This window comes from Scomber scombrus, chromosome 15 (genome assembly GCF_963691925.1).
Source record: "Scomber scombrus chromosome 15, fScoSco1.1, whole genome shotgun sequence".
Classification (NCBI taxonomy): Eukaryota; Metazoa; Chordata; class Actinopteri; order Scombriformes; family Scombridae; genus Scomber; species Scomber scombrus.
Window position 1 is genome coordinate 12,029,480 of NC_084984.1, and position 23,862 is coordinate 12,053,341.

A 23,862-nucleotide genomic window follows, 5' to 3' on the forward strand; every position below is an offset into this window, starting at 1 on the left:
CTAGTATGTTGATGAAATATAGTTGAGTTTCTTGAATTGTACTTACTTTGCTTTATATGCTAATTGATTCACCTGCATGACAGATTATACTCACTTTGCTTCCTGTGTACTGAGTACCCGCTAAAAACATGTCAATAGCAAGATCATCAACATGACATGAGACCCAATCAATGGCTTGTGACATAAAAAGCTATATCTTATTTTGGTTTGGTGATCTGTGTATGAATTTCTCCACAAGAACATGATGTCAGTAGTTAGATATGTCTTTAAAGTCATGGTGAAAATGCTACACAACTAAGAAACAATGCTGCTTAAATAGGTTGCAAAATGAAATGAAATATTAAGAATATTATTTGCTTGAATGTAGTACACCCTCATCAAGTTAATGCTGACTAGGAGTCTGGATTCATTGATTCACTGGCGTCACTGAGGATATGTTTATCATTTTTGTGCTTTGCTGCCTGCTGGGGAGTCCCGTGCTGTCAAATCAAACCACCCCTGCTGATAATGAGGTAGGTGTAGAAAGAGGAGGCTGAGAGTAGCAACACAGCCGGCTGACTCGCCAGTTTAGTGCACACAGTGGAAAACATCAAAAACAGTTAAGCTAATGCCACTTTAGTTTCGTCACCTCCTTAGTGAGAACATGTACTCTCCTCCCCGCCAGTCTGAGTGTGTCAATCTGAATGCTAAATAACTGAGTAGAAAAATGACTTAAGCAAGGCAGTGTGGGAAAAGTGTGTACCTTCATGTCTGTATTTTTTTAAAGTGCATGTACATTATGTGTGCAAACATAACGAAAGTAATTATAAGACTAAATGGCAGCGTGTGTACACATACACATTAGTCCTGATTGCATTAATACTGAATGACAGGCTTAAGCAGCTTTTCAGTACCTTGTCCTTTAGTCTCCTCCTCAGCCTCTCCTTTGATGACTGAAGCAAGCTGATTTTGGGCTGCTGCGAGTGGCCCTCGCTTGCCCTATCACTTCCTGGTGGGTTGGGAGATTCCTTAATAACTGTCAGATCTGGGAAAGCGGTCGTGTTGAATGTTGACTCTGATTGGGGCAACTCATTGGGACTTTTACTGCTGCCGTCTTGAGGCTCCTCTGTTGGTCTGTTGATCTGCTCGTTACCCACTTTTACATTCTCAGTCTCTTTGTCTTTGGTTGTTCGTGGGGGTAATCCTTTATCACACGTAGGATTTGTCTGTCCATGCCCCTGACCTTTCTGATTGTGGTGCCAGCGCCGGTTCTGGCTGTATCCGTGATGTGGGGGTCCTCCTTGGCGCTGCCCATGTCCCCCTTGATATTGACGGGGCGGCCGACCGGCGCTATTGTTTCTGTTATCTCCTAATTCTGTCAAAGTCTGCTGCTGTTGGTTTGGAGGCTGAGTTTGATCCCTCTGATGTGATGGTGACTGCTGTTGTATCAACAGAGACTGGTTCTTCCCTCCTCCGCCGCCGCCGTTGCCACCGCCACCTCCTCCTCCCTGAGGCCGCTGCTGTCTCCTGGAAAGTGAGCAGGTTTCAGTTAGATTCATTGTGATGTAGCAGTAGCAGCGGGATTGTCCCTTAAACTGTTGTCCTCCACTCTGACCACACATCTGTGTCACACTGACACCATGATGGTCTACAACCTCTTCTTTTCCCTTCTGTTCTCTCACAACTAACTACAACACCTCAGTTATGTAAAAAAAATGGTTGTTGTCTAGTCAAAGCGACTAACTAGTCATCCTCTGTCAATGTTACAAGGACAGTTTAAGCAGTAACAGTATCTACTAATACAAACTAACATTTCTAAAGCCCAAATGGCTGCTTACATGTGGATGCACAGTGTGCCTGTGTTTTCTTGTCCTGCATAGCTCTGTCCTTTTGCTGTACTGGCTCTGGACTTGACAAGCTGCTGACATATGGTCAAAGGGATTAGACACTTTGGCACAGAGGAGGTAACCAATTATCTGCCTCAGCCTGTGAACTACCACAAAACTCAACTAGCAGCTGATAACACACCTTTGTTGAGTTGATACGCTCAACTCCATAAGTGCTTTTCACCCCAGTTAAATAATGCATGCTGAATATGATCTACACATGAAGGAACTCTAACTCTAGTTTGTAAGAAGATAAAGGGTTATGGTTAGGTTTGCATCTTCTGGGCATCGGACTGTATATAGTTATTCAGTGACAGATGATTTGTCATTTAAGGTAGGTGATTCATTTTATCTTAGGTTGCTTGAAGTTGTCCCTCTGTGCTGTTGTGGCCAGACAGTTAGAAACTCAGATGGAAATGACTGAAAGATCAAGTTAGCTGAATTTGTCAGTTTCAGCCGCCAGATATATTTCACTGTAGTTCACCACAAACTTGCTTTTCTTCATTTTACCTGACCAGGCACTGCACATGCAAAAAACCTGGTACAAAGCATCTCTTCTATTTGCTTGACATTACTATTCTTCCTCCATAGTCCCTGACAAATCAATTTAATAATAAAAGACAGTGTTGGGCTATAACTCACAGAATAAAGGCTAACATCAAGGGCATGTTGAGAAAACCACATCGCCTCAGACTACAGAGCGAATGGGTAAGCCACTAAATGAGCCACAACAAATTAGATGAACCATCAAAAACTGTGGGGAATCCAGCCCTTATGTTTGAAATTATAGAAACCTTCAGTACAGTAGTTGTGTCTGATTTTAAGTAATTACAGGACATATAAATGTTTAATGTTGGACCCTGTCTGTCGGGCCATTTCAGCAATCAGGCCTGAATACTTGTGTTCTCAATGTGATCTCTTCAAAGACCAAAGAGAAGGTCGACCACAAGGTGTCTTTAATACAGATTCAAACAAAAGACAAACCTGTGACATCAGTTGGGCTGTGTACTGTAAGCCTCGTAGGAGGCTCGACTGACTAAAAAAGAAAGGCTGTGTAGCTTTCCTTAGTGCAACTTTCCTCAATGCCAAGAATAATGTGGTTTTCATCATTCCTCACAAAAGCCCTTCCTTGCACTTCATTTGCCAAAACTTAAAAAGCTCAATTATTTACACCCAAACATGACGAATGAACGAGCCAGACATTTTTGAGGTTGCACAACAAAAGGCACATGGACTATTCTACCTTGTGAAAGAAAGCTGTGTGACACTATCACAGACAAAGTTAAGTTTGCAAACGTCTTTCATAAAAAATGTAATTCCATCCCAAATAAATTAATATAACAACCTTGGAAATGTTCTTTGGGTTTAAAGGAAACCAAATGTTAGACAAACTACAGCATACTTACAGAGCATGATTTTATTGTAGTTAAAACATAATAAACTTAATAAACTTTACAAATTGACTTGTGTGTCACAGTTATGTTATTTACATGTAGTCTACCTTTTCTAACAATGTTCAAATGTATGCTTAATCTGCGTGGTGGAAGATAAACAGGCCTCCTGGCACAGCTGAGGACTCTTAAACTGAAGCAGACAGATTTATCTATATGTCGGCAAGATGTAAGTACAGACGGATCTGGTTACTGCAAGTTGTGTGTGTGTGTTGTGTGTTTTAAGCATTTCTTACATAAGGGCATGGACCAGCCCTGTGACAGTAACTTTGACGCTTTTAACCAGCACTGGGATGAGGTGCCACTGATAACAGGAATACACTCACTCAAAACTGAACGCCTGCCTCTAACATCCAGGCGATATTATTGGTTAGAGTAGCTGCATGGCATGTTTGCAGAGCAGTGATACCGGACTCTGCATGCACAGTGATCAGTCCGCTACGTGCTTTGTTGAAGAGGAGCACGTGATCAGTTTATCAAACAACCAAATCGGGCGGCGCTCATTTTCAGGTTGTTGTAGTCGACTAGTGGGGCCTGATTTGATTGTTTGATAAATAAATTGTGTGCAACCCTTCACCAGAGCACATCATGAACTGATTAAACTCTGTATCCAAGAACCCTTAAATCGGACTAAATTGTGTAATATCAGCCAGACTATTGTAGATTAGTCATGGAAAATGAGAACCTTGCACATTTTTCTTTTGTATCAAGTAGCAAGAAAATTATAGCCTGACATGTTTGAGATAATTTGCCTTCATTGAAATTACACTTCATGCGGTATGACTATTGCACATCGTGATGATCGATGCTGAAATGATAATATTGTGCAGCCCCAATAGCTAAGGGCCTGGCTATAGTCATTAAAAATAGCAACAGAAAAAGGTTGCCAAGTGCAGATGTCATCAACACACATATTTCTAGAGCTGCAACAATTAGTCAATCTACTAATTAGTCCATCAACGGGATTTTTTTTCGTCTTTTCTTTGTCATGCATTGCAGTAAATTCAATATTGTGGGGTTTTGTCACATTGGATTATTAAACATTTAATGGGTATTTTCACTGTTTTCTGATGTTTCAAAGACTAATCATTTAATCGAGAAAATAATGGGAATAATTGTAAACCCTACATAGTTCTTGATTGTTGTGAAGAACAATAACTTAAACTACTAGCAACCATTTCCACAGCTTGCGTGTCACGGTGTCTACCAACAGGAAAGAGTCTAACATGAACATCATCTCAGGCAGAGGACAGATGGCACTTTCTACCAACATCATTGAAACACAGAATGAGGGAAAATCTGTATTTTCAGAGAATGATGTTCTGTCCCTGCTGCACAGACTGTATGTTGGTTTGTCCTCTATTGTCACCCATTTGTGTGTGTGTGTGTATGTAATAGTATGAGGAGAGAACGTGAATGTGTGAAAGTGTATTTATAACCTTTTTTGTGTACAAGTTCATTTGGTTTATGTCTTGCTGGCCCCTCTTCTTCACTCTCTTGGGGAGGTTCGGAGACAGTTCATCTTGTGACTCTCCCCTTTACCTCCGACAGCCTTTCTGTGACACACTGCAAATATTCTCGATGTCTTTCTAAGTCAGATGTTCATCATCTTGACACGTTTTTAATTGCGTGGCTAATCTAAGTGTAGAATGGTAAATCGGATTTTTCATTTTTTACAGCTAACATTCTCGACATTTCTCGAGGTTTCAATATTTTAACCAATCTTTTACTTAATCAGTCTAATACTGTGGCTTAACGCTGACAGGCAGAAATTGTGACATCTCATTTCATATGACTGCAGAGGTTGAGATTTCTGAATCTTTTGCAAAGCCACCGACTGCTCGACAGAGACTCCGTGACAGTTGAAGACTACAGTCTCTCAAACACACACACAAGTTTGATGATTAATTTGATCTTTACAGCAGCTGTTAGTTTAGGCCCAACTCTAATAAGCCATTCTCCTGATCTACTGGCGATGCGGAGAGGTGAAAGTTAGACAGTAATTAAATGTTAATCACTTTTAATGACTGCAAGCTCTGCAGTAGTTTGAGTGTTGCTCAGACTGACCATCCATCAGTCACATTACTGCCAGGGAGATGTTTGCTCTAAGGATAAATGATGGGGCCACTGATGAAATTTCATCTCACAAAATCTTGTTACTTGGAAACAGGTTGTCTCTGGAGTGATCAACTATCTAATCAAATGAGAAACTGTATTTTTTTTCTTTTGGTTTCAGATGATGAGTCTGGTAGCATCGAGGTAGTAATCAGATAGAAATGATCTTAGTGTGATGCTGCCTGTGTGTGTCCTTCTTTTTTTTTCAAATTCCTCTATTTCTACTCTACCTACTTCTTATTTTAGGCTACTCAAGTATCTGATGAAAACAAAATGAAACAAAAGAAGCACTTTATTCTTGTCTCACCAATTACCAACTGACCTTCAGATGTTAAGCCTCTGTCGAGTAGAATAAATCAAATTTATGCCGTGCCATATGTTGAAAAATGTATTCATGTCTCACTCCTCCATCTTGTTGTCACTGACCTGGCTGAGACTTGCCGTCTTCCCCCTGGGCCAGTTGGCAGAAGTATGGTTAACTGGTCTCGGGTGAACTGATCAACCAGTCTACAAGCAGGAGAGGAGGGCATGCCACAATGCAGGTTGATTGGAAGGATGGAGGGATGAGGGATAGATGAAGAGCGAAATAAAATGGCAGAACAATTTGTAGAAAACGGCGGAGGGAGGGAGGGATTGGGATTTGGGGGGACGGGTTTTTTTTTAGATAGCATGAAGAAAGCAGGAAATTATAGAAGACAAAGGGGAGAACAAAAAAGCAAGGCAGCAAAGCGGAAACAAACAAAAAACTACAGGTTGATAACTATGTCATTCAAACAACATGCATAGAATTACAGGAAGTGGAGGGTACCATGGTAACTTAAAAAAAAATAAAAAAGGTGAAATGAATTTGGCAGATATGATCATGGGAGGAGGTAGGATACTGATGATCGATCATGGCTGTTGCTGTGGGTGTACGTGTGTGCGTGGATGGAGAACTAGGCGGTCCGTTGGACCATTGGTTGACCCAGACTAGCAAATCGATTGGCCCGGGGGAAAAGCAGCCTGCAGGCAGACAGTCAATAACGCAGCCCTATCTTTATACAGGCCACAACACACTGGTTTAATGGACTGTGGGGAGACGACTTTTGACTGCCTGACTGAGCATTTGTATTATAGCCCGACCGATACAGGACTTTTGAGACTGATACCAATATTGATATTTGAGAGTTTAAAAACAATCTGACAATGATACACCAGCTGGTTATTATTACCAGCTGATTATTATTACTTTATTCTTTTTTTACAAAACCCATAACATAAAAAACAACTGCAACCTGGAAATGTACTGGTCAGGAACTCTCTGGTGGATAAACTACAGAACAGAGAATCTATTTCAAACTATTTCTTTGGTTTTCCTGTCATTTATTGGCCGATAGTTGTATATCTGCTGAATTAATATACCAATATTATCAATCGGGCTTTTACTCTTTCAATTGTTTATTTTTTAAGTTTCAAAAGATACGGCTGGCAATTTTCTGTATTTTTCTTATTGTCAACAAATGTGCCATCACCACTGCGCTACTTTGTTACACTACTTATCACAACCTCTTGACTTTGTACTACATTGTACATTTCTCAAATAACTTCCCCCCCTATGCACAGAGGCCTCTGCCTTGCACAGAAATATTCTCCACAGTATGAAAACATTATCACTATTATTAGATACACACACAATATTTGTAAGTAGGATCTATTCTTTGTTGGTTTGTCTCTGCACATGAGATTTGGCAACAAAAAGAAAAATATGGAAAATTGCCAGCAATATCCTGTAAGATTCAAAATCAAACCTTAGATACTGAATGTGCATGCATACATGCATGTATAAATTGGAGAATATAGTCAGAAACCTTGAGTTGTCACGGCCAGAAGATATCAGCATAAAAGCTTCAGTAGGGGTCAGAGAATCAAGCAGACCAGCTGTTTACTTTTACTCGATTGAATAAATGCATGTAAACACACACACACACAGACACACACACAAACAGCAGACATGATATTGATTATAAAACAGACGGTGGCATTGGTACTGCATGTGCTGACATCCAAAACCTCACAAATAATTAAATAAACATTTCAACTCTCAGCTCAAAAAGCTCAAATGAGTGTGCGAACAGTGTATGAGCAGTGGATGCTCAATCAAGCAGGTAGCTGGTTTAGTAATGAAATGTTAAAAATCATATATCTTCAAGTGTGAGCGTGAACATACTTATGACTAAAAGAACACTTGTTGCAAGACGGACCGAATAAAGCCTACTGTTGATTTGTAAAAGCTCCACAAAAAATGCACAGACGTTCATCTTTTTTAGAAAGAGAGAGAGAGAAAAAATGGACGAGGAAGGAGCATATTAGCTCGTACTTTGCCCCTTTGCTGTTTGGAGCAGCGAGCGGTAAGCAGCACATTCCAGTAAATCACAACTAATTTCAGCCCTGCTTGACGTGCCTACTAAAGTAGAAACACATGCATCACCTCCCCTTTCTTTTCCTTCCAGCCACATCCAGCCTACACTTTTGCTTTACTCAATCTCACAGACTCACTCTGTTTCTTTTTTTCTTGTGCTGTACAGCTAACAACCCTCAAATCGCACAATGCACATGTTCTATTTACTGATACGCGTTGTACACAAAAAGATTAATATTCATCTCCATGTTTCCTCCTCTGCTTCCAGGTTATTACTATGAACTTTTGTTCACCCAGCTGTATTGATACATCACCTACAACATAACACAAATGTAACGTTATCTATGTGGTTTCTCACGACAGTGAGTATTTATTGTCATAGGCTACTGGTTTTATTTTGTTGGGCAACCTGTATGCAAAAGAATATCTATATAAGCGGCTTACCATGTTTCATGGGCAAACATGTGCAGTTGATGTGTTTGGTCAGCAAACACAATAAGCTTCATAAATGACAGTATGGACACATGAAAACTATGGAGGCTAGTTTGTTTTTGTTTTTTCTGTGTCAGTTGACAAATTCTTTACTACAATAACCTGTTTCCACAATTTCATATCTAACATTTTATACTCAGCTCTGGAGCATTGTTGCTTGGCCAGGCTGGATGGTTGTGATGACTCACTCACATTACATTATATTTTCTGTGTCTACTCTCTACGATGTATGAAAGCCTTCCTGACTACCAACAATGATGACATTCTACAGTACATTTCCTTTCCAATTTACCTGATATGCTACTTAAATAAACAAATGGCAGTATGAGAAAACATTACTAAAACCCCCAGATTGCTTTTATCCCTGTCTCACTTTCCAGTTGTTGATTATTCTAAAGAAAAGAACAAGATTCGCAGAAAGATCCTTTGAAATGGAGATCGCAGATTGTGAGAGTAGTTATAGCTTAATTTCTCTCTGCAGTCTGTTTTACACTTTTCTGTCTTCTTATCCTCATCTCTCCTTTGATATTTCTCATCAGAAAGCTAATCCCCTCTTTCCTCCTCTGCAGAGAAAACATTTGGCCAACCTGTGCAATGCATCTCTTTGGTATAAGGAGGCACAAGAGGGCTTTCCCAGGATATATAATGCAGCACAACATAACCACAAATAGTGACGAGTGCTGATACAATGCTACAGTTGGGTTCACATTACAGCTTGGTGGGACATTTGTATCAAAAGTTTCAAAGGCTTGAACTCAAATGTGTGTCAAATGTGTCCTATGATACTGCCAGACTGATATACAAACTCCTTCCCATGTTATAACACGCTAGTTTATTGTCACAGTGACACACTTTGTGCTGTTATGTTTGAATATTGACCTACTGGAAGGACTGCAGATGACAATGAGCAAGAGGCCAACTCTGGTACAGTACATTAAATGGTAATATTCATGTTTAACTCACAATAAACAAATTAGTACTGATTCTACTTTTCTTGTTACTACTAGATACAAAATTATTCTGTTTTAATAAGAAACTTTTCTTGTAATAAAATATCACTTTATCTTGTCATATCACAATCGTTGTCGTTATTTCGTCATCTTCACTTTTTCTAGCAGCTGTAGGCTATAATATCATCTCTTTAGGCACTGACTAGATCTTTTTCTTGTTTAAATGATAGACATCCATTAGGTGATATAACGAGAACGATTGAGAACAAGATAGTGGTGTGTTGTTCCAAGAAAAGTTTCTTGTTAAAATGGAACAATTTAGTAAATAATAATACCAAGAGAAGTACATCATCATTATAACATGAAACTATCTCGTTATAGTCTTGTAACAACACAAAAAGGAATATTTCTCTGTCATGGTGGCAGCAATATGCTGCATTAATTGGGTGGATTTCTTAATATTTGGTATGCCAAAATCACAGGTTGAACTCTTTAGGAATCCATAATTTGGAGAACTGTTTAGGCAATGTCTTCAGGCATGTCTTGTTATAGTATAGTATATTTCATAGTTTCTTTTTCAATTGTTTCCAAAAAATGCTAAATGGGTTGGGCTGGGGTGACTGCGGAGGGAAAGTCGTGCAAGAAAGGCCTTTCTTTTACAGTTGCTTTTCTTTGGACTTCAAACTCGCCTGGTATGCTTTTATGCGAGCCATGTCTCTGTAGAGCAGAGTGGCCCAATTCTTTGGTCAATGTGTAGTTGGTCCTGTGCGAGTCACTAACTCTGACATAAGTGAAGCTTCCACATGAATATTTCCACCACCCTGGTGGTGTTAAGCAACCGTCAGTCAATGTTTCATGTCATAACAAATGATAAAAACAAACACTTCTTGGTAGTTGACTCAGACTTTTGGGCCCCACTCTGCAAGTTTAACTTCTGCCCAGTTGCTAAATTACACCTCGACAACAGACACATACACACACACCAGACATGTACACAAACACACATACTGTATGTAAAACTGGACATTTTGTCAGCCGTCAAATACAAGCTGTAAAGTACTGACTGAGTGTGCTTGGAACCAGAGTGAACACAAAAAAAACAGGATGGTCTCTTGTTAATATTTCTAGTTCGCAAAACAAATAGACCGAAACCTAAGCAAACTGCTGTTGGTCCAAGTTTATGTTTTTGTTCTTTTCTTTTTGCCAGCACTGCGCTGCGCCCATCGCACATAAACACAATAGCTCTGGACAGCAGCAATTATTCTCTGTACTTAAAAACAAGGATGAAAGTGCTTTTGTCCATTTGGTACAGCTAAAATTTCCTCTTTTTAACCACAAATACAATCCAAATATTTTCTCTTCGCCTGTCTCTTAGCAACTGAAGAACAGTTTTCCAGTGACATCAGGGCAGGGAGCGAGAGAACGAGAGAAAGAGAAAGAGAGATGGGTTTTTTTTTCTCTCTTAAGGACCTGGTTTCAATGAAGTCAGACTTGGTTGAAATTAGATTTCAGAGTGTATACAATTAGAGCAGATGTGCCAGTGCAAAATTTAGTGCCAGAGTGGCAGACTTTTAGGTACAGGACGATAGGTTGAATGCCACAAAGCAAGACAAATAAATCCATAATCAGAAAAAAAAGGACAGAAAGTTTGAGGAGGCAAACATGGGTGACTGAATAACTGGCACATATTGTTGAGTGACCTATTAAATGTGAAAAAAAACCTTGAATGTCTCCTCAATGTTTTTTTTCTTCCTTCTTTTTCCTGTCTGCAGTGAAATGTGGAGCCTGCATTCCTGTGTTGACATTGCTTTGGCTGTGGAGAGATGTTAAGGCTATAGGACTGGCTGTGCACTGACATCTGACATCAACACAGAAAAACATTCCCTCTCACTGAGGTAGGCATGTGTGTGCAGCGTGGGTGTGTGTGTGTGTGTGTAGTGTGTGTGTGTGTGTGTGTGTGTGTGTGTGCAGGCTCGCATGCGTCATTACCGTCTGTCATTCCTCCTGCGTCGGAAGAGCTTTTTGGTGTGTGCAATCTCGGCCTCATTAGGAAGGGGTGGGAAGACCTGTTACAGACAAATCATAGAGTAAGAGACAGCTGTTGTCAAGAGCAGCAATGTACACTATATCACTTTGTCGAAAGTATCTGCAGCATAGAATTCGTCACTGCTATACAAGCAAAACTACATAGAAACCTGCTTGTTTTTCTTATCATTACAACACACAAAATCTAGGTAATTCTGAATCTTGGCACTTTTTGTGAACATGGTGCACTTGAGCATTACTGATGCCAGACAATTTCATAAACTTAAGACATTCTAACATTTAAACACAATTGCCTGTCATTTAAGTATTTGAATTATTTGTGCAAAGGAATACACTTAATAAATAATTGAAATAATCATTGGTTGCAGCCACTACTAAATTTATTTGATTCTGTCTGTTATGCACAATATTAAACCTCAATGTTACCACAGAAGCTTAGCCAATCAACTTTGAGCGAGGATTATTTGTGTAACCAATAGAATCAAATAAATGAACAGTAAGATGGAAAGGGAGACAGAGATAGATAAAGAGTTCATGTCCCTGTTTAGCTTTATGTTGCCAAGCAACACAAGGGAAAGAAATTGGGAGGTAGAGAAACTACATTTCATGATATTAAAAACAGAGAAATAAGATCAAAATTAGTTTAAGTAAATAAACAACGGGTATTTTTCAAATTCAACTATGCGTGGTATTTTGTAGCTGTTAAATGGTATCACGGTCAAATGTACAGCTTGTTGGTTTAAGTCCCTTAATTATACAGTCTATTCCCAGTCCAACGGAAATAAGACCATCTAATATCCATTAAACATCAGCCTTGTCAATCAAGCGGCACACCCCCCCCTTCGCTCAGCATCACTGTGTGCTGTTCCCATGGTTACAGTTGGCCTAGGACCAGCCCCGTTGTGTAGACATACAATATGCATTGATGGAAGGTGTTGTGGAAGAACAGGTGCATGAATACAGAAGTATACTGTGACTGTGTGCTGCTCGGTATTATGTGACAAGTAACCATACTGTCACAGAGCGTGAAGGGTGTGAGCCTGACGAGGGCGTCTGTTTACCCCATCAACAGTCAAAGTCAATTAGTGTCAGCGTATTTATAATATGGGAAACAATGAGTTCATATCTCAGTGCATCCTGTCTCATGACCAGTTTATGTCCACAATGTAATGACAATATTGTCTTCTTTTTATTAGCTATGGAGGCATATTGCATATTTGAGCAACTCCAATCTTTCATCCTTTCATATTCGTTCTTCACAGCCAGTTAGAATGTGGTTTTGGATTTTGGCTGCATTTTTCGTTTTCATTGGTAGAGAGAAGTTACAAGAGCTTGAGTTGATTTTGCAGTCACAAGAAAAAGTCAGAATTTGTTTTCACTGAGGCGCGCAATGAAATATGGGGGAGAGAGACAGAGACAGAGAGAGACAGAGAGAGAGAGTGTGAGAAAATGAAAGCCAGAGTTGAAGAAAATGTTTGTCAAATGTACTTTGGAGCTGTAATGGCTGAAGGCAATATTTTACTATTCCACAAGGACAACATTCATGTGTACAAATGCACCGTATGCCATACCTGCAGCTTTGAAATTAACTTACTAAAGTAAAAATTCTTGTTATGTGGAAAGTGTCTATAGGATTCCTAGAGAGTATCTGCCCTTTGTTTTCCTCTTTTGTGCAAACTTACTGTGCATTCAGACATTCAGAAATGCACAGATATTCAAATGAGTGTGAGCTTGATATTTGACACTGCTTCTCTAACCCACTTCTCCTCAAGCTGCTGGGGGATTGTTGCTTTCTGATTGAATCCAGATGTGAGCGGTAGAGTGTGTATGCGTGGAGAGCAGTGGGGTGCATTTGTGTGGCACAGTCATATCCAAAACGGCGCAGACAAACACGCACTTAAACTGTCTGATAGTGCAAAGCTTTTCATTTAACCGCAGCGATTCAGAAGACTTCATGTATAAACCCAAAAGCATTAATATCTGTGAAATTCTGCTACTTTTTCCAGACTTCATCTACTTGCCTCTGCAATGCTCTGACAGGGAGGAAAAGTAGGTGGGGACACACACACACACACACACACACACACACACACACACACACACACACACACACACACACACACACACACACACACACACACACACACACACACACACACACACACACACACACACACACACACACACACACACACAAGAAAGAAACAGAGGAACTGTTGCATGTTTAGCTACTGTAGTTTTCCTCTAGGATATCATTAGCTGTAATTCTGCCTTCAAATGGTAACCAGATGACAGAGTGCACACACACACACTTTTTTCTTCTAGCATTTTTCCATCACTATGTTAGATTGCATGAATAAATCTCAAAAATAATACGTAAGAAATTCCTCTCTTAAATTGTGCAAATCTATATGCAAAAAAACGAAAAACAATGGCATTTTAGACAGCAGCAGAAAAAAAGCTACAGTACCCCGATGTGTGCACAGTTTATAACGCTTCTGACAGAAACAGAAAGACAGGGAGAGGAAAACAGGAGATGCAGAATTGTCTCTGTGGCTGAAAGAGAGAGCGCTGCGCGTGTGAATATGCTATCTGCAGGTAGCAGCCAGCGCCGGGTAGATCAAAGAGAGGCGTTTGCTGTCCTGGTCCCCAGCCAGGAGACCTCTCACCTCGTGGCAGGCAGCATGAGCCCTGTGGACGTGACAAGGATGGCGAGGGGGGGTTGGCTGTGTGAGTGGGAGAGACACTGGGAGCAACACAAGGATGGAAACGGACAGTGTGGGTTTGTATGTTTGTAAGATGAAAAAAAATATATAAGGAGAGCATTTTTTTTTTCAAAATGGTGAGCAAGTGAGGGTTACTAATGGGGATAAAGAGGGTGTTCCAGAGGGTGGGGATGGCAGGAAGAAGCCCCTTCACCCTAGGATTTGTCTTTTCTCCTAAGTGGGCTTTCACACTGAAAATAGAGCTGCGTAAAAAAAAAAGAGGCTGTATTTGTGTGAATGTGTTGCTATGGGTACCCGTGAAGATAATGTTATCTAGGAGGTCCAGTTTAAATAAACAGATCCACAAACCCGAAGAGAACAGGAGGAAAAATTTAGAGAACATTTCATCCTGTGTCTCAGCAGAATGATTTTGATCTCATTACAAAGAAATGTGCCATGAATATGTGTTTGCACGTATATGACTGACCACTGAAGTGTGCTGCAGGAAGAAAGCTGCTCTGAAGACATCCTAATTGTGGGGGCGAGGGGGATGAAACATGCTGATCTGAAAATACGGGCAGTGGTGAAAGTTTGGAAGAGCAAAGAGGAATGAAAGGAGACTGTAATGGTGAACTTTGGTGAGATAGTCAAGGAGGAGAAGGAGGAGGAGACTTTAAGTCAGATTTTGGAGAAGTCCTGAGGAGAGGAGTCAAGTCTTGAAGAACAAAGTGAGCGGATGAGAGTTGGATGAGAAAGACAGTTTTGACAATGTGATTGATGCGAAGTTTGAGGGAATGAATGGAATCAAAATGCAAGAGAGAGAACTGGCAAACGGGGGGCTGTCAACACAGGCGGAGAAGCTTTGCATGTGCTTGTTGAGGGATATACAACCAGTGATGACGACTACAGAGTCATGACAGCTGAATATGAGAAAAATGGTTTTCATCCAGCTTTTTATATCCTTGAGGCAGTTGGTGGTGATAATGGAGTATGTGGCTGGCTAAGTAGCTCTCATTTGCTAATTTGGAGGCAGGGCTTTAATTTAAAGCATAACGCAAGACGTGGTCTTGCATAACACATGCATTTAATTGACATCTCTACTATTAACAGTTTCAGCCTCTGTTTTCCTATTTGTATGTGAGCCAGAAAAAGAATGAGACAGAGTGTACAGTAATGGTGTGTGTAGTGTACAGTATATGTGTCTGTTTGGTAGAAAGGTGAAAGAGCAAATTATTGTAAAGCACAAGCATCAAACTCAGGTTTTACTGGCTGTAACCAATGAGTGGCAGTACATGCCCCAAGCTGTCACACAGTGTGCCAACATGCACAGCCTGCAGCTCGTGCAGTGACAACATTAATTGGTTCGCTGTCACGTTTGAATTTCATAGCCCTGACCGAGGTGCATGTGTATGTGTGTGCATTGTATTACGTGCTCAGTTGTGCGAGTCTGCGTTCAAAGGAAGTTGACATACTTTACTCTGTGGCGTTCCAAGGAAAATCACAGGTCACCAGGAGAGGCTACCTGTGATGCTAACAGAGAGGATGTGTCCTTTTTAAAGTACCTTCACATAGCCACGTAGCTAACAGGCAACAAGAACGTGCCTCTTTTTAAAGTGCTGAGAAAGTGAATATTTTTAAAGTGCTGACCCAACGCCCACAAAAGCAAATTTAATGACTTAAACCCCCTGCAGTATCTAAAAAGGTTTTATTTTTCTCACTTTTTGTCAGAGAGGTCATGGACCCGGGCTAGATTGCACTGTTGATCCATTCATGACAATAACGCTGCTTTAGTGTGAACAGAGTATAAGTAACAAGGAAGGAAAGTAAGGAAATGAGAGAAGTGAACATGGATGGAAATGTGGAAGAATAGAAATGGAGAATAACGATTATAGAACTTTCTCTGCAATAGCATAGAAAGTGAAGTGCACGTCTTCCTGTCCGCTCTAGTGTATAACAATTCTGGTATGATGCTCATTCAGTCACTCCATTGTTTCTCTCAGCTTATTTATGTTGCGAGGGCCCTCAGCCAAAGACAATAAATTTAAAACTGCCCCAGGGGTGGCATTACAGGACAGGTTGTTGAGAGCAGAGGAGGGAGAGGGAGAGGGAGAGGGAGAGGGAGAGAGAGAGAGAGAGAGAGAGAGAGAGAGAGAGAGAGAGAGAGAGAGAGAGAGAGAGAGCAAGGATGACAACGAGAGAGACTGTAAATACAAGATAGCAGTCACGTAAAACAGACAGCGGGGAGCTAAAATGCTTTGGCTGAAATGATTTGGACACTTACCAGGTCCGAATCTGCTTCTTCCCGTGTGTGTGTGGAAATTAGGTTTAGCTACTCAGTTTGCTTTATGTGTTAGCGTATCTGCAATAAAAATGTCTTTCATTCAGAATTACACACCACTACATAAAATATAGTATTGTAAGTGTAACATTAACTATAAAGGTTCACATCTTTTGAAGACATTATGACAAGTATGTTGTTTAAATATGTAAAAGTGTTTATTCACTGTAGTTTTGAGTGTAAGTCAAAAGCGACTCTTTAACAAATATGGCCAATATTCATTACTTGCATTTTGATGTGCTACCGTCGATTTTACCTTAAAGTCCCCCTCCGCTCTTTCTTACTGTGACCGGACTGTGATGTCTGAGCTTCATCATGCAGAATGATGTATGAGTGACTTTGACAGTAAAAGGCTGTTTTCACATTCGTCTGCTGGTAGTGGAAAGTTTCTTTGTGCTCATCGAAAGTATGACGTTTGCATATTCATAGATTCAGGATCTTAGAATGAGAAGATGTAATTTTAGGAACTCAACTCAAAAAACAAGTCATGCTGTTGGTTGTAGACTTCTGTTTTCATCACAACATTTAATCACAATCTTTTTTTTATTCCAACCAGAGCACTTTAGATCTCTTAAAACATGTCTGAAGAAGATCTTTAAAACAATTATCTAGCTGTGTGCCTAATAATGAGCCCACATTTAGAGATTTTTTAAGTTCTCTGTCCAATTTTTCAATCTCAAATGTGAATTGTGTGTTGAACTTAGTTTAAAAACTTTATAATAAAACCTGACAGTAAATCCATAAGGATCATTTAATGATTATTAATTGATCAAAGAAATTATGAAAAATGTGTATTCCTACTATGAGAATTAAGGCGACAGGCAACACCATTCAAAATGAGCACAGACGACCAGCTGCTGATTCTGGATATTTGGTGTCTAGTTTACACATGTAACTGAGGATTTCCCAAATAGTTTTTCTGTAAAATCCCTGTAGTATAGGATTTGTTCCATGTTTCATGATCTCTACTTTAGGCCTTTTGATGTAACTTACTCTGCGGCTGACGCCTGCCAACAGTACAGAAAGAAGAGATTTAGAGCTGCCGCAGTCGGATACAGTGGGTGATCGGTGATAAGAGGCAAAGATGTGAGGTCCTGACATCCACGTCTCATTTAATAAGTGATCTGAGGCTGGGGCCACAGCAGAACAGACAGATAGACAGGTACATCAAAGAACTTGAGGGGGGGGATCTGGCTACAGGAGGAGATGGAGCCGTTGTGGGATCAAAATGTCAGAGGAAAAGAGGGGGAAAAAACTGTAGCACCCTATAGAAATGTAATCATGCGACAACCACCGCTGCTGCAGCAGGTTTCATGTGCTTACCGCTCAGTTCTAGACATCTCTCTGAATGATGAAAAAAAGACTTCAATCATATGCAGCACTCTGTGTTACATTACATTGACAGGTCACCTCATCTCCGCTACAGCACCAAGGCTGATGCTTTGTGTGCGCGTGTGTGGTCTGGTTTGAATTATATTTGTGAAGCCCAACTATTTAATGACCTCTATTCATGTGAGGACACATCGGCTGCTTCTTACAATCTCACAATGATACAAGCTGATTTTAATACCATTTTATAGCCTTAAATTGACACTGCGGGTGGTAATCAGCCTATCACGGAGAGAAAATAGGACTCAGGCTGAAGGTAACCTTGTTTCTTGGGAGATAGCACACCAGTAGTGCGGCATGTACATAAACTAGTTCAATAATTATAGAAGAAGAACAAGAAAAATGGGCAAGAAATTAGAGATAGAATACTGAATGATATGTTCCTGTTTAACATCATTCAATTTTTGGTACATTTTTAATATCTGGCTTTCATTCAGATGTGATCAATTTCAAGAGGACAAGCTCAGAAATGATAAATTTAACGTTTTACCACACAGCTGGTTGTACTCTATAGGACAATTACTGGACACCTCTGTGGAAACACTCACAAATTTCCCAAGGTAACCTGTATTCATGCATGTGCTCCAGTCTCTGGTGTTTCCCCCATGCTAGAGGCTGGAGCAGGACGGTGCTCAGTGGTGATTAAGCCAGTGTGTGTGCAGTTAATAGACTGTAGGAGCCAAGCAGCAGTAAGACCGGGACAATAGCAGGAAGAGACCACAGGGAGGGGGCTGCCGGTCACCATGACCCCCTGGATATTGTTCTGCTGCCCACCAACATTTGAAGGATGGAGGGGAGGAGTGAAGGACGACATGAGGATAGGAGGGCGGGAGGACGGAGCGTAATGATGGTGGTCAGAAGAGGATAGGAAAAAGGAAACAGCAAATAGGAAGAAGCAAAGGGAGACGAGATAAAAAAAGAGATAAAAGATGGTAGAAAAGACAAGCAGAAGAGTGTGTACAAAGAGAGCGGAGACATACGGGGACATTAAATGTGTGTAAGTAAATACTGGAGTGGAGTGCAGGTCTCAGATCCACTGACAGCTGACATACAGACCGCCAAAAAAGAATCCGGCCCGCCCCCAGTGTCCCTTCTCAACCGGAGCCTGCTCTGCGGCACGTACACTTCCAGACAGAGGGGCCAACCAGTCTATAATATCTCAGCTCCAGACTCCTGCTTTGTTCCCGTTGGTCGGCTTTGTTCACAGACCAGAGACCGGATGTCTCCTCAGTGACTGACCGCTCTCTCCCACTCTACTTGGTCTCACCCTGGCTTTCTGTTTCTTCTCTGGTGCCCTCCTTTTTTTTGTAATACTGTATTCTGTCACCGAACAAAGCAAAACACTTCTCTATGATGAACTACATATTTTGAAATGAAATTCTCTTAATATGGACACACAATCATAAATGTACAGTATATACTTGTTTCCTGTGATAACTCTATTTGCATTACTGAGAAAACTGGCTACTGTGGCCGTGTTTTAAAGGAATAGTTCAACATTTAGCTTACTTGCTGAGAAGATCAATACCACTCTTTCATCTGTACAATAATTATGAAGCTACAGTTGGAAGCTAGTTAGTTTAGCTTAGCATAAAGACTTAAAGCAGGGGGAAACCGCTTAACCATTTACAAAGTTTAAAAAGTCCAGCACTTTTAAAGCTCACCAATTAACACGTTTTATCTTGTTTGTAAAAAAAATCTAGTTTTTTAAATCTTTGAAAAGGATCAGTTGAGCAGTTTCCCCTCTGCTTCCAGTTTTCATGCTAAGCTAACCCTCTCCTGGCTGTAGATTTATATTTAGTATGCAGACATGAGAGTCAGACCTTCTCATCCAACTCTCAACAAAACAGTGAACAGGTGTATTTCCTAAAATGTTGAACTGTCTCTTTAACACGCCGCAATGACAGCTGTAACAAAGCTGAAGCTGACCCTCACGGTGACTGCCTGGACTCCTGATAACAGTGAGCTGACGTGATTTTGGCAGCCAGGACATGACCTCATGGGAAACAACATCAGGTCACAGCACAGTCATATCACTGAAACAGAAGCACCCACAGTGCTGCTAATGAGGAAACTCCCACGGGTGAAAAGAGTATTATGAGCAAACTTTTTATTAAATGATATGCATGCATCATTAACACACATCCTCCTCCACACTTCTTTCCCACTTCTTTCACTTATGATTTTTTTTCTTCATCAAAATAAATGTAATCTAGTCTTTAACACATACCGATAAAAAGATGTGTGGATAACCAAACATTTGCTGGCGTTATTTCAGGTACAGTAAGTGCTGAGAACACCCACATATACCCACACACACAAGTTGTGGCTGTCACAACACCGAGGATCACGCTGACACGATCACGTTAGCCTCTTTCACACATAGTGCCCAGTAAATTACTGGGATAACCTTTCAGGCACCGCTAGTGATTTTGACTATTCACACATGCAGCTACACTAAAGAACATTTCTGTCTTGCACCTTTTCACACACGTCATGACAGGAGGACAGGAGGAATGACTGATGACGCGTGTCATGTCTGTGTTCTTCAGTTTTTATAAACTTCACACAGTATTTTGATGTCAGAAATTATTTATTTTACTGGCATGTTATTTTTGTTTCCAGTGAGATATTATTGAGTTTATATATTGACATTGCCTGTCATCCTGTTCTGAATTAGGATTACTTTATCATCTTTGACCATATTTGTGTCACTTTTCTTCCTGCTAATGTCTGATTGCACTGTGAAAAAGTACAACCAGTGTTTTGTTTTTGTTTTTTAAAAATAACTACTATAAAAAGGTCCATATTAGGGCTGGGCGATATGGACAAAATCAAGTATCACGATATATTTGACCAAATACCTGGATATCGATATTGCAACGATAATGTAGAAATGACTCTTGATGCTTTCACAAAATATTTATACGATGTAATGTTTGATAAATTATCATCAGTAATTTGGATATAATGACAAAGTGGGTAAAAGGTAAATAACAGAACAGCTAGAACAGTCTGGTAAGTTCAGAAAATTACAAATTTTTACAGTAATGCAACATTTAAAAGCAGGAAAAGACACACTGATGACATATCACGATATTATGATATCCTAAATCTAAGACGATAATGTTGTTTTTAGACAAATCACATCAAGTTTTCTTTGGGGAGGAACCCCTAACCCCTCTGACTGTGCTGAGGTATTTAATTCTTTACCATTCATTACAACCTTTGCTATCTGGGCCTCCTGAGTCCTTCTGGTGTCAAAGCTCCTGTAAATTATTTCAAACATGGCTCAATGAACATTATAAAAAACCTATCTGAAACAATTCAAAAGTACTTTTAAGTTATTTCAATGCTTTTTCCTGCTATTGAAAAAAATCCAACGCAGGAATAATTGGGTAAGGGGGTGTCCAGCAGATGGTGGTAAAGCAACACTTATGGATGCCAGCCGCCATAAAACTCAGCAAAAGAAGAAGAAGATTCGGGCAAAGCGGGATATACGTATACACAGGTGAAGATGTCTCTTATTTCAGGAACATGGCGGGTGAGGAGCTGTTTGGTGCCACAGGCTTAATGTAATGTATTTAATATTCAATAAGTCTGTGAGACAAAATCACACACGAAAAAGTCACAGATTCAAATACATATCAGTGGAGTCTTACGTTTGGTTCGCTTGCTTCATATGAAAATTAATTTCTTAAACGATTGCTCTATCGATTTTCTTGATTATTGTTTCTTTTATCAGTGATATCTGCTCTGATTGTCTGTTTTACTGTTTTTATTTCTTGTTTATTTCATTTCTGTTTTGTTTATCCCCTTGTCTTCTTTTTAATTGGTTGCTGTGTCTAGAGGACTTTGTAACTTTGGTTTTAATATGATAAAAAAATAATAATAAAAGTTTTTGTATTGCTCCTTTTAAAACCAATGTTACCAAGTCTTTTACACACACCAAACAATAAAATGGTATCATGATAAACAGAAGAGGTACCATAAAAATATATTATCAATGAATTAGAACAATAAACTGTGCTGTTCACGTTCAATGTTTTCCAGGATACATGTGACACTTGGCGTGAATCCACAGATCAAATAGTTGCCCTCTGACCCGCGAATGCTTCTGTCATTACAACCTGACACTGGATGTGAAGATGGGGTTAGTGTGTGTGCAGGTCGACATTCCAGAGAGGCCAGTGAAGGTGCGGCAGAATCAGAGGGCAAAAAGAGGAAGACCTTTCTCAGTAAGTTGCTTGCACGCCCACCCACACACCCACACACCCACACACACACACACACACACACACACACACACACACACACACACACACACACACACACACACACACACACACACACACACAATGTTTTCCACATCCCAGAACTATTTGGAAGTCTATTCTGGCTGCCTGGAAAGGGGAAGCGAATCTTGGCAGGAAGTGTGGAACGTAGACGGGGACTTTGGATGATGTAGCCTCACCATACAGTAGCGGGAGGTGATGACTGAGGTAAAGAGATGTGTTGTTGTTTGTGCTCGGCTGCACGGATTATGCGGCTGTAAATGCTGAATACTAATTTTCATGATTAACAAACATCTTATCATCTTAGAAACAAAAAGTAAATATGCACAGCAACCTTTAAACCACAAGCTAAGAAGTGAGAAATTACAAGCAACAGATAAAAATCCCCTGCAGCACAGACCACATGCTACTGTTCTGGTTCGGTGGACATGTGAGTGTCTTCATTGTGACTAAAATGAAAGTGCCAGCAGAAAGGAGAAATCCATACACCGCAATTCAAAGCAGAAATCCATCATACCAACATTTTCAAACAATGTCTCTTTTACACACACACTCACCAAAAAGGTATCACAAATTCTGATACTAGTGAACATTCAGCTTTCAATCATGTAGACATTTGACAGGACACAAAAATAACTTATGGAGAAAGTCCAGACCTCAGTTCAACTGCCATTTTGAATGATTGTGGTGTGACTGTTTTATTTTAGCGTGGTCTCTACGAAACTGCCGGACAACTGGAAAATGGAAACTCAAGTGCCCTCCCAGTTGTCTATCAGAGACCAAGGAGGGTATTGTCAGTGGATGGCCTCATTAGAACAAGACACAACTGGGCATCAGAGGCCTGGCATTGCTACTGTGTGACTCCGCCTGGCAGAGCATTGGAATACATTTTAAAAATGGCAGGGTATGATACCCAGCGCTGACAGAAAGTGAGAGAGGGTGGTGCAAGTCAGAAACAGCTTGGCAGTGTGACGGGAGAGAAAGACAGAAAATGTGGCGCTCACTCCTTCAGCGCTAAGTGTCCAACCTCACTATGTCCTAGTGCCAACACATCCGATCCCAAGCATACCAGACAGATGCAGTTAACCCCATCTTTTTCTTTTGGCCCTAACTGAATGAACGGAAACGGCAACCTTGGCTCATGAACTGTACAATGAGGAAACCATCCAAGTAGCGCAACCAGGCCCGTCTTGGCTGAAACATTACAAAGAAGCGAAATGCACCTCGGCTCAGAGGCCAAGAGGGGAAGGAAAGAGGAAGACACTGTAGCTCAAACATGATGAAAGATGGAAGACATTTTGGCTCTGAGAGGCACGGGGAGGAAGAAAGGAGGTTGACATCGGTGACCTGAAGTGAACTCCACCACGCCAGTGAATCACAAATCATCTTGGAAAACAGAATGATTTATGTCTTATTATCTGCAAGGGTCAACACAGCTGCACAATCTATTCCACATATTCTTTTCAGGTTGTTGAGTACACATATATTCTACTCAGAAATACATAATAAAATTTAAATAGTTGTAATAAAACAGATAAGAAGTATTCTGTCACTTCAACCCACAGCCAGTCTCTTAAATTCAGCTCAATAACCAACCTACCTACATCACTCTCCTGTAGAAGAAGTGGTCTCAGTCTGTAATGGTTATACATACATACAACCACCAGGAGTCAGTAGAGCATTTTCTATTAACTTTTGATGTCAGTTGCAGCTCAGGTCAGCATTTGACCAGCAGGTGTCTCCAAAGGTTTTCTTTTATAATCAACCATTGGTAACACAAATGTAATCTACATTGACTAATCCCATGTATTTTATATA

At 40.4% G+C, this 23,862-nt stretch overlaps 1 protein-coding gene across 2 annotated transcripts in view; it reads right to left on the reverse strand.

Moving 5' to 3' along the window:
• ctif (CBP80/20-dependent translation initiation factor) overlaps positions 1-23,862 on the reverse strand; it is a 57,210-nt gene that overhangs the window by 15,434 nt on the left and 17,914 nt on the right. The window contains exons 8-10 of one of the 2 annotated variants that reach the window (XM_062435106.1): positions 11,261-11,337; positions 5,858-5,938; positions 894-1,506 (exon numbers count right to left, since the gene is read on the reverse strand). In XM_062435106.1, coding sequence (XP_062291090.1) covers positions 894-1,506; positions 5,858-5,938; positions 11,261-11,337 — 771 coding nt within the window. The remainder of the gene's footprint in view (positions 1-893; positions 1,507-5,857; positions 5,939-11,260; positions 11,338-23,862) is intronic. The other variant, XM_062435107.1, reaches the window with a different exon arrangement.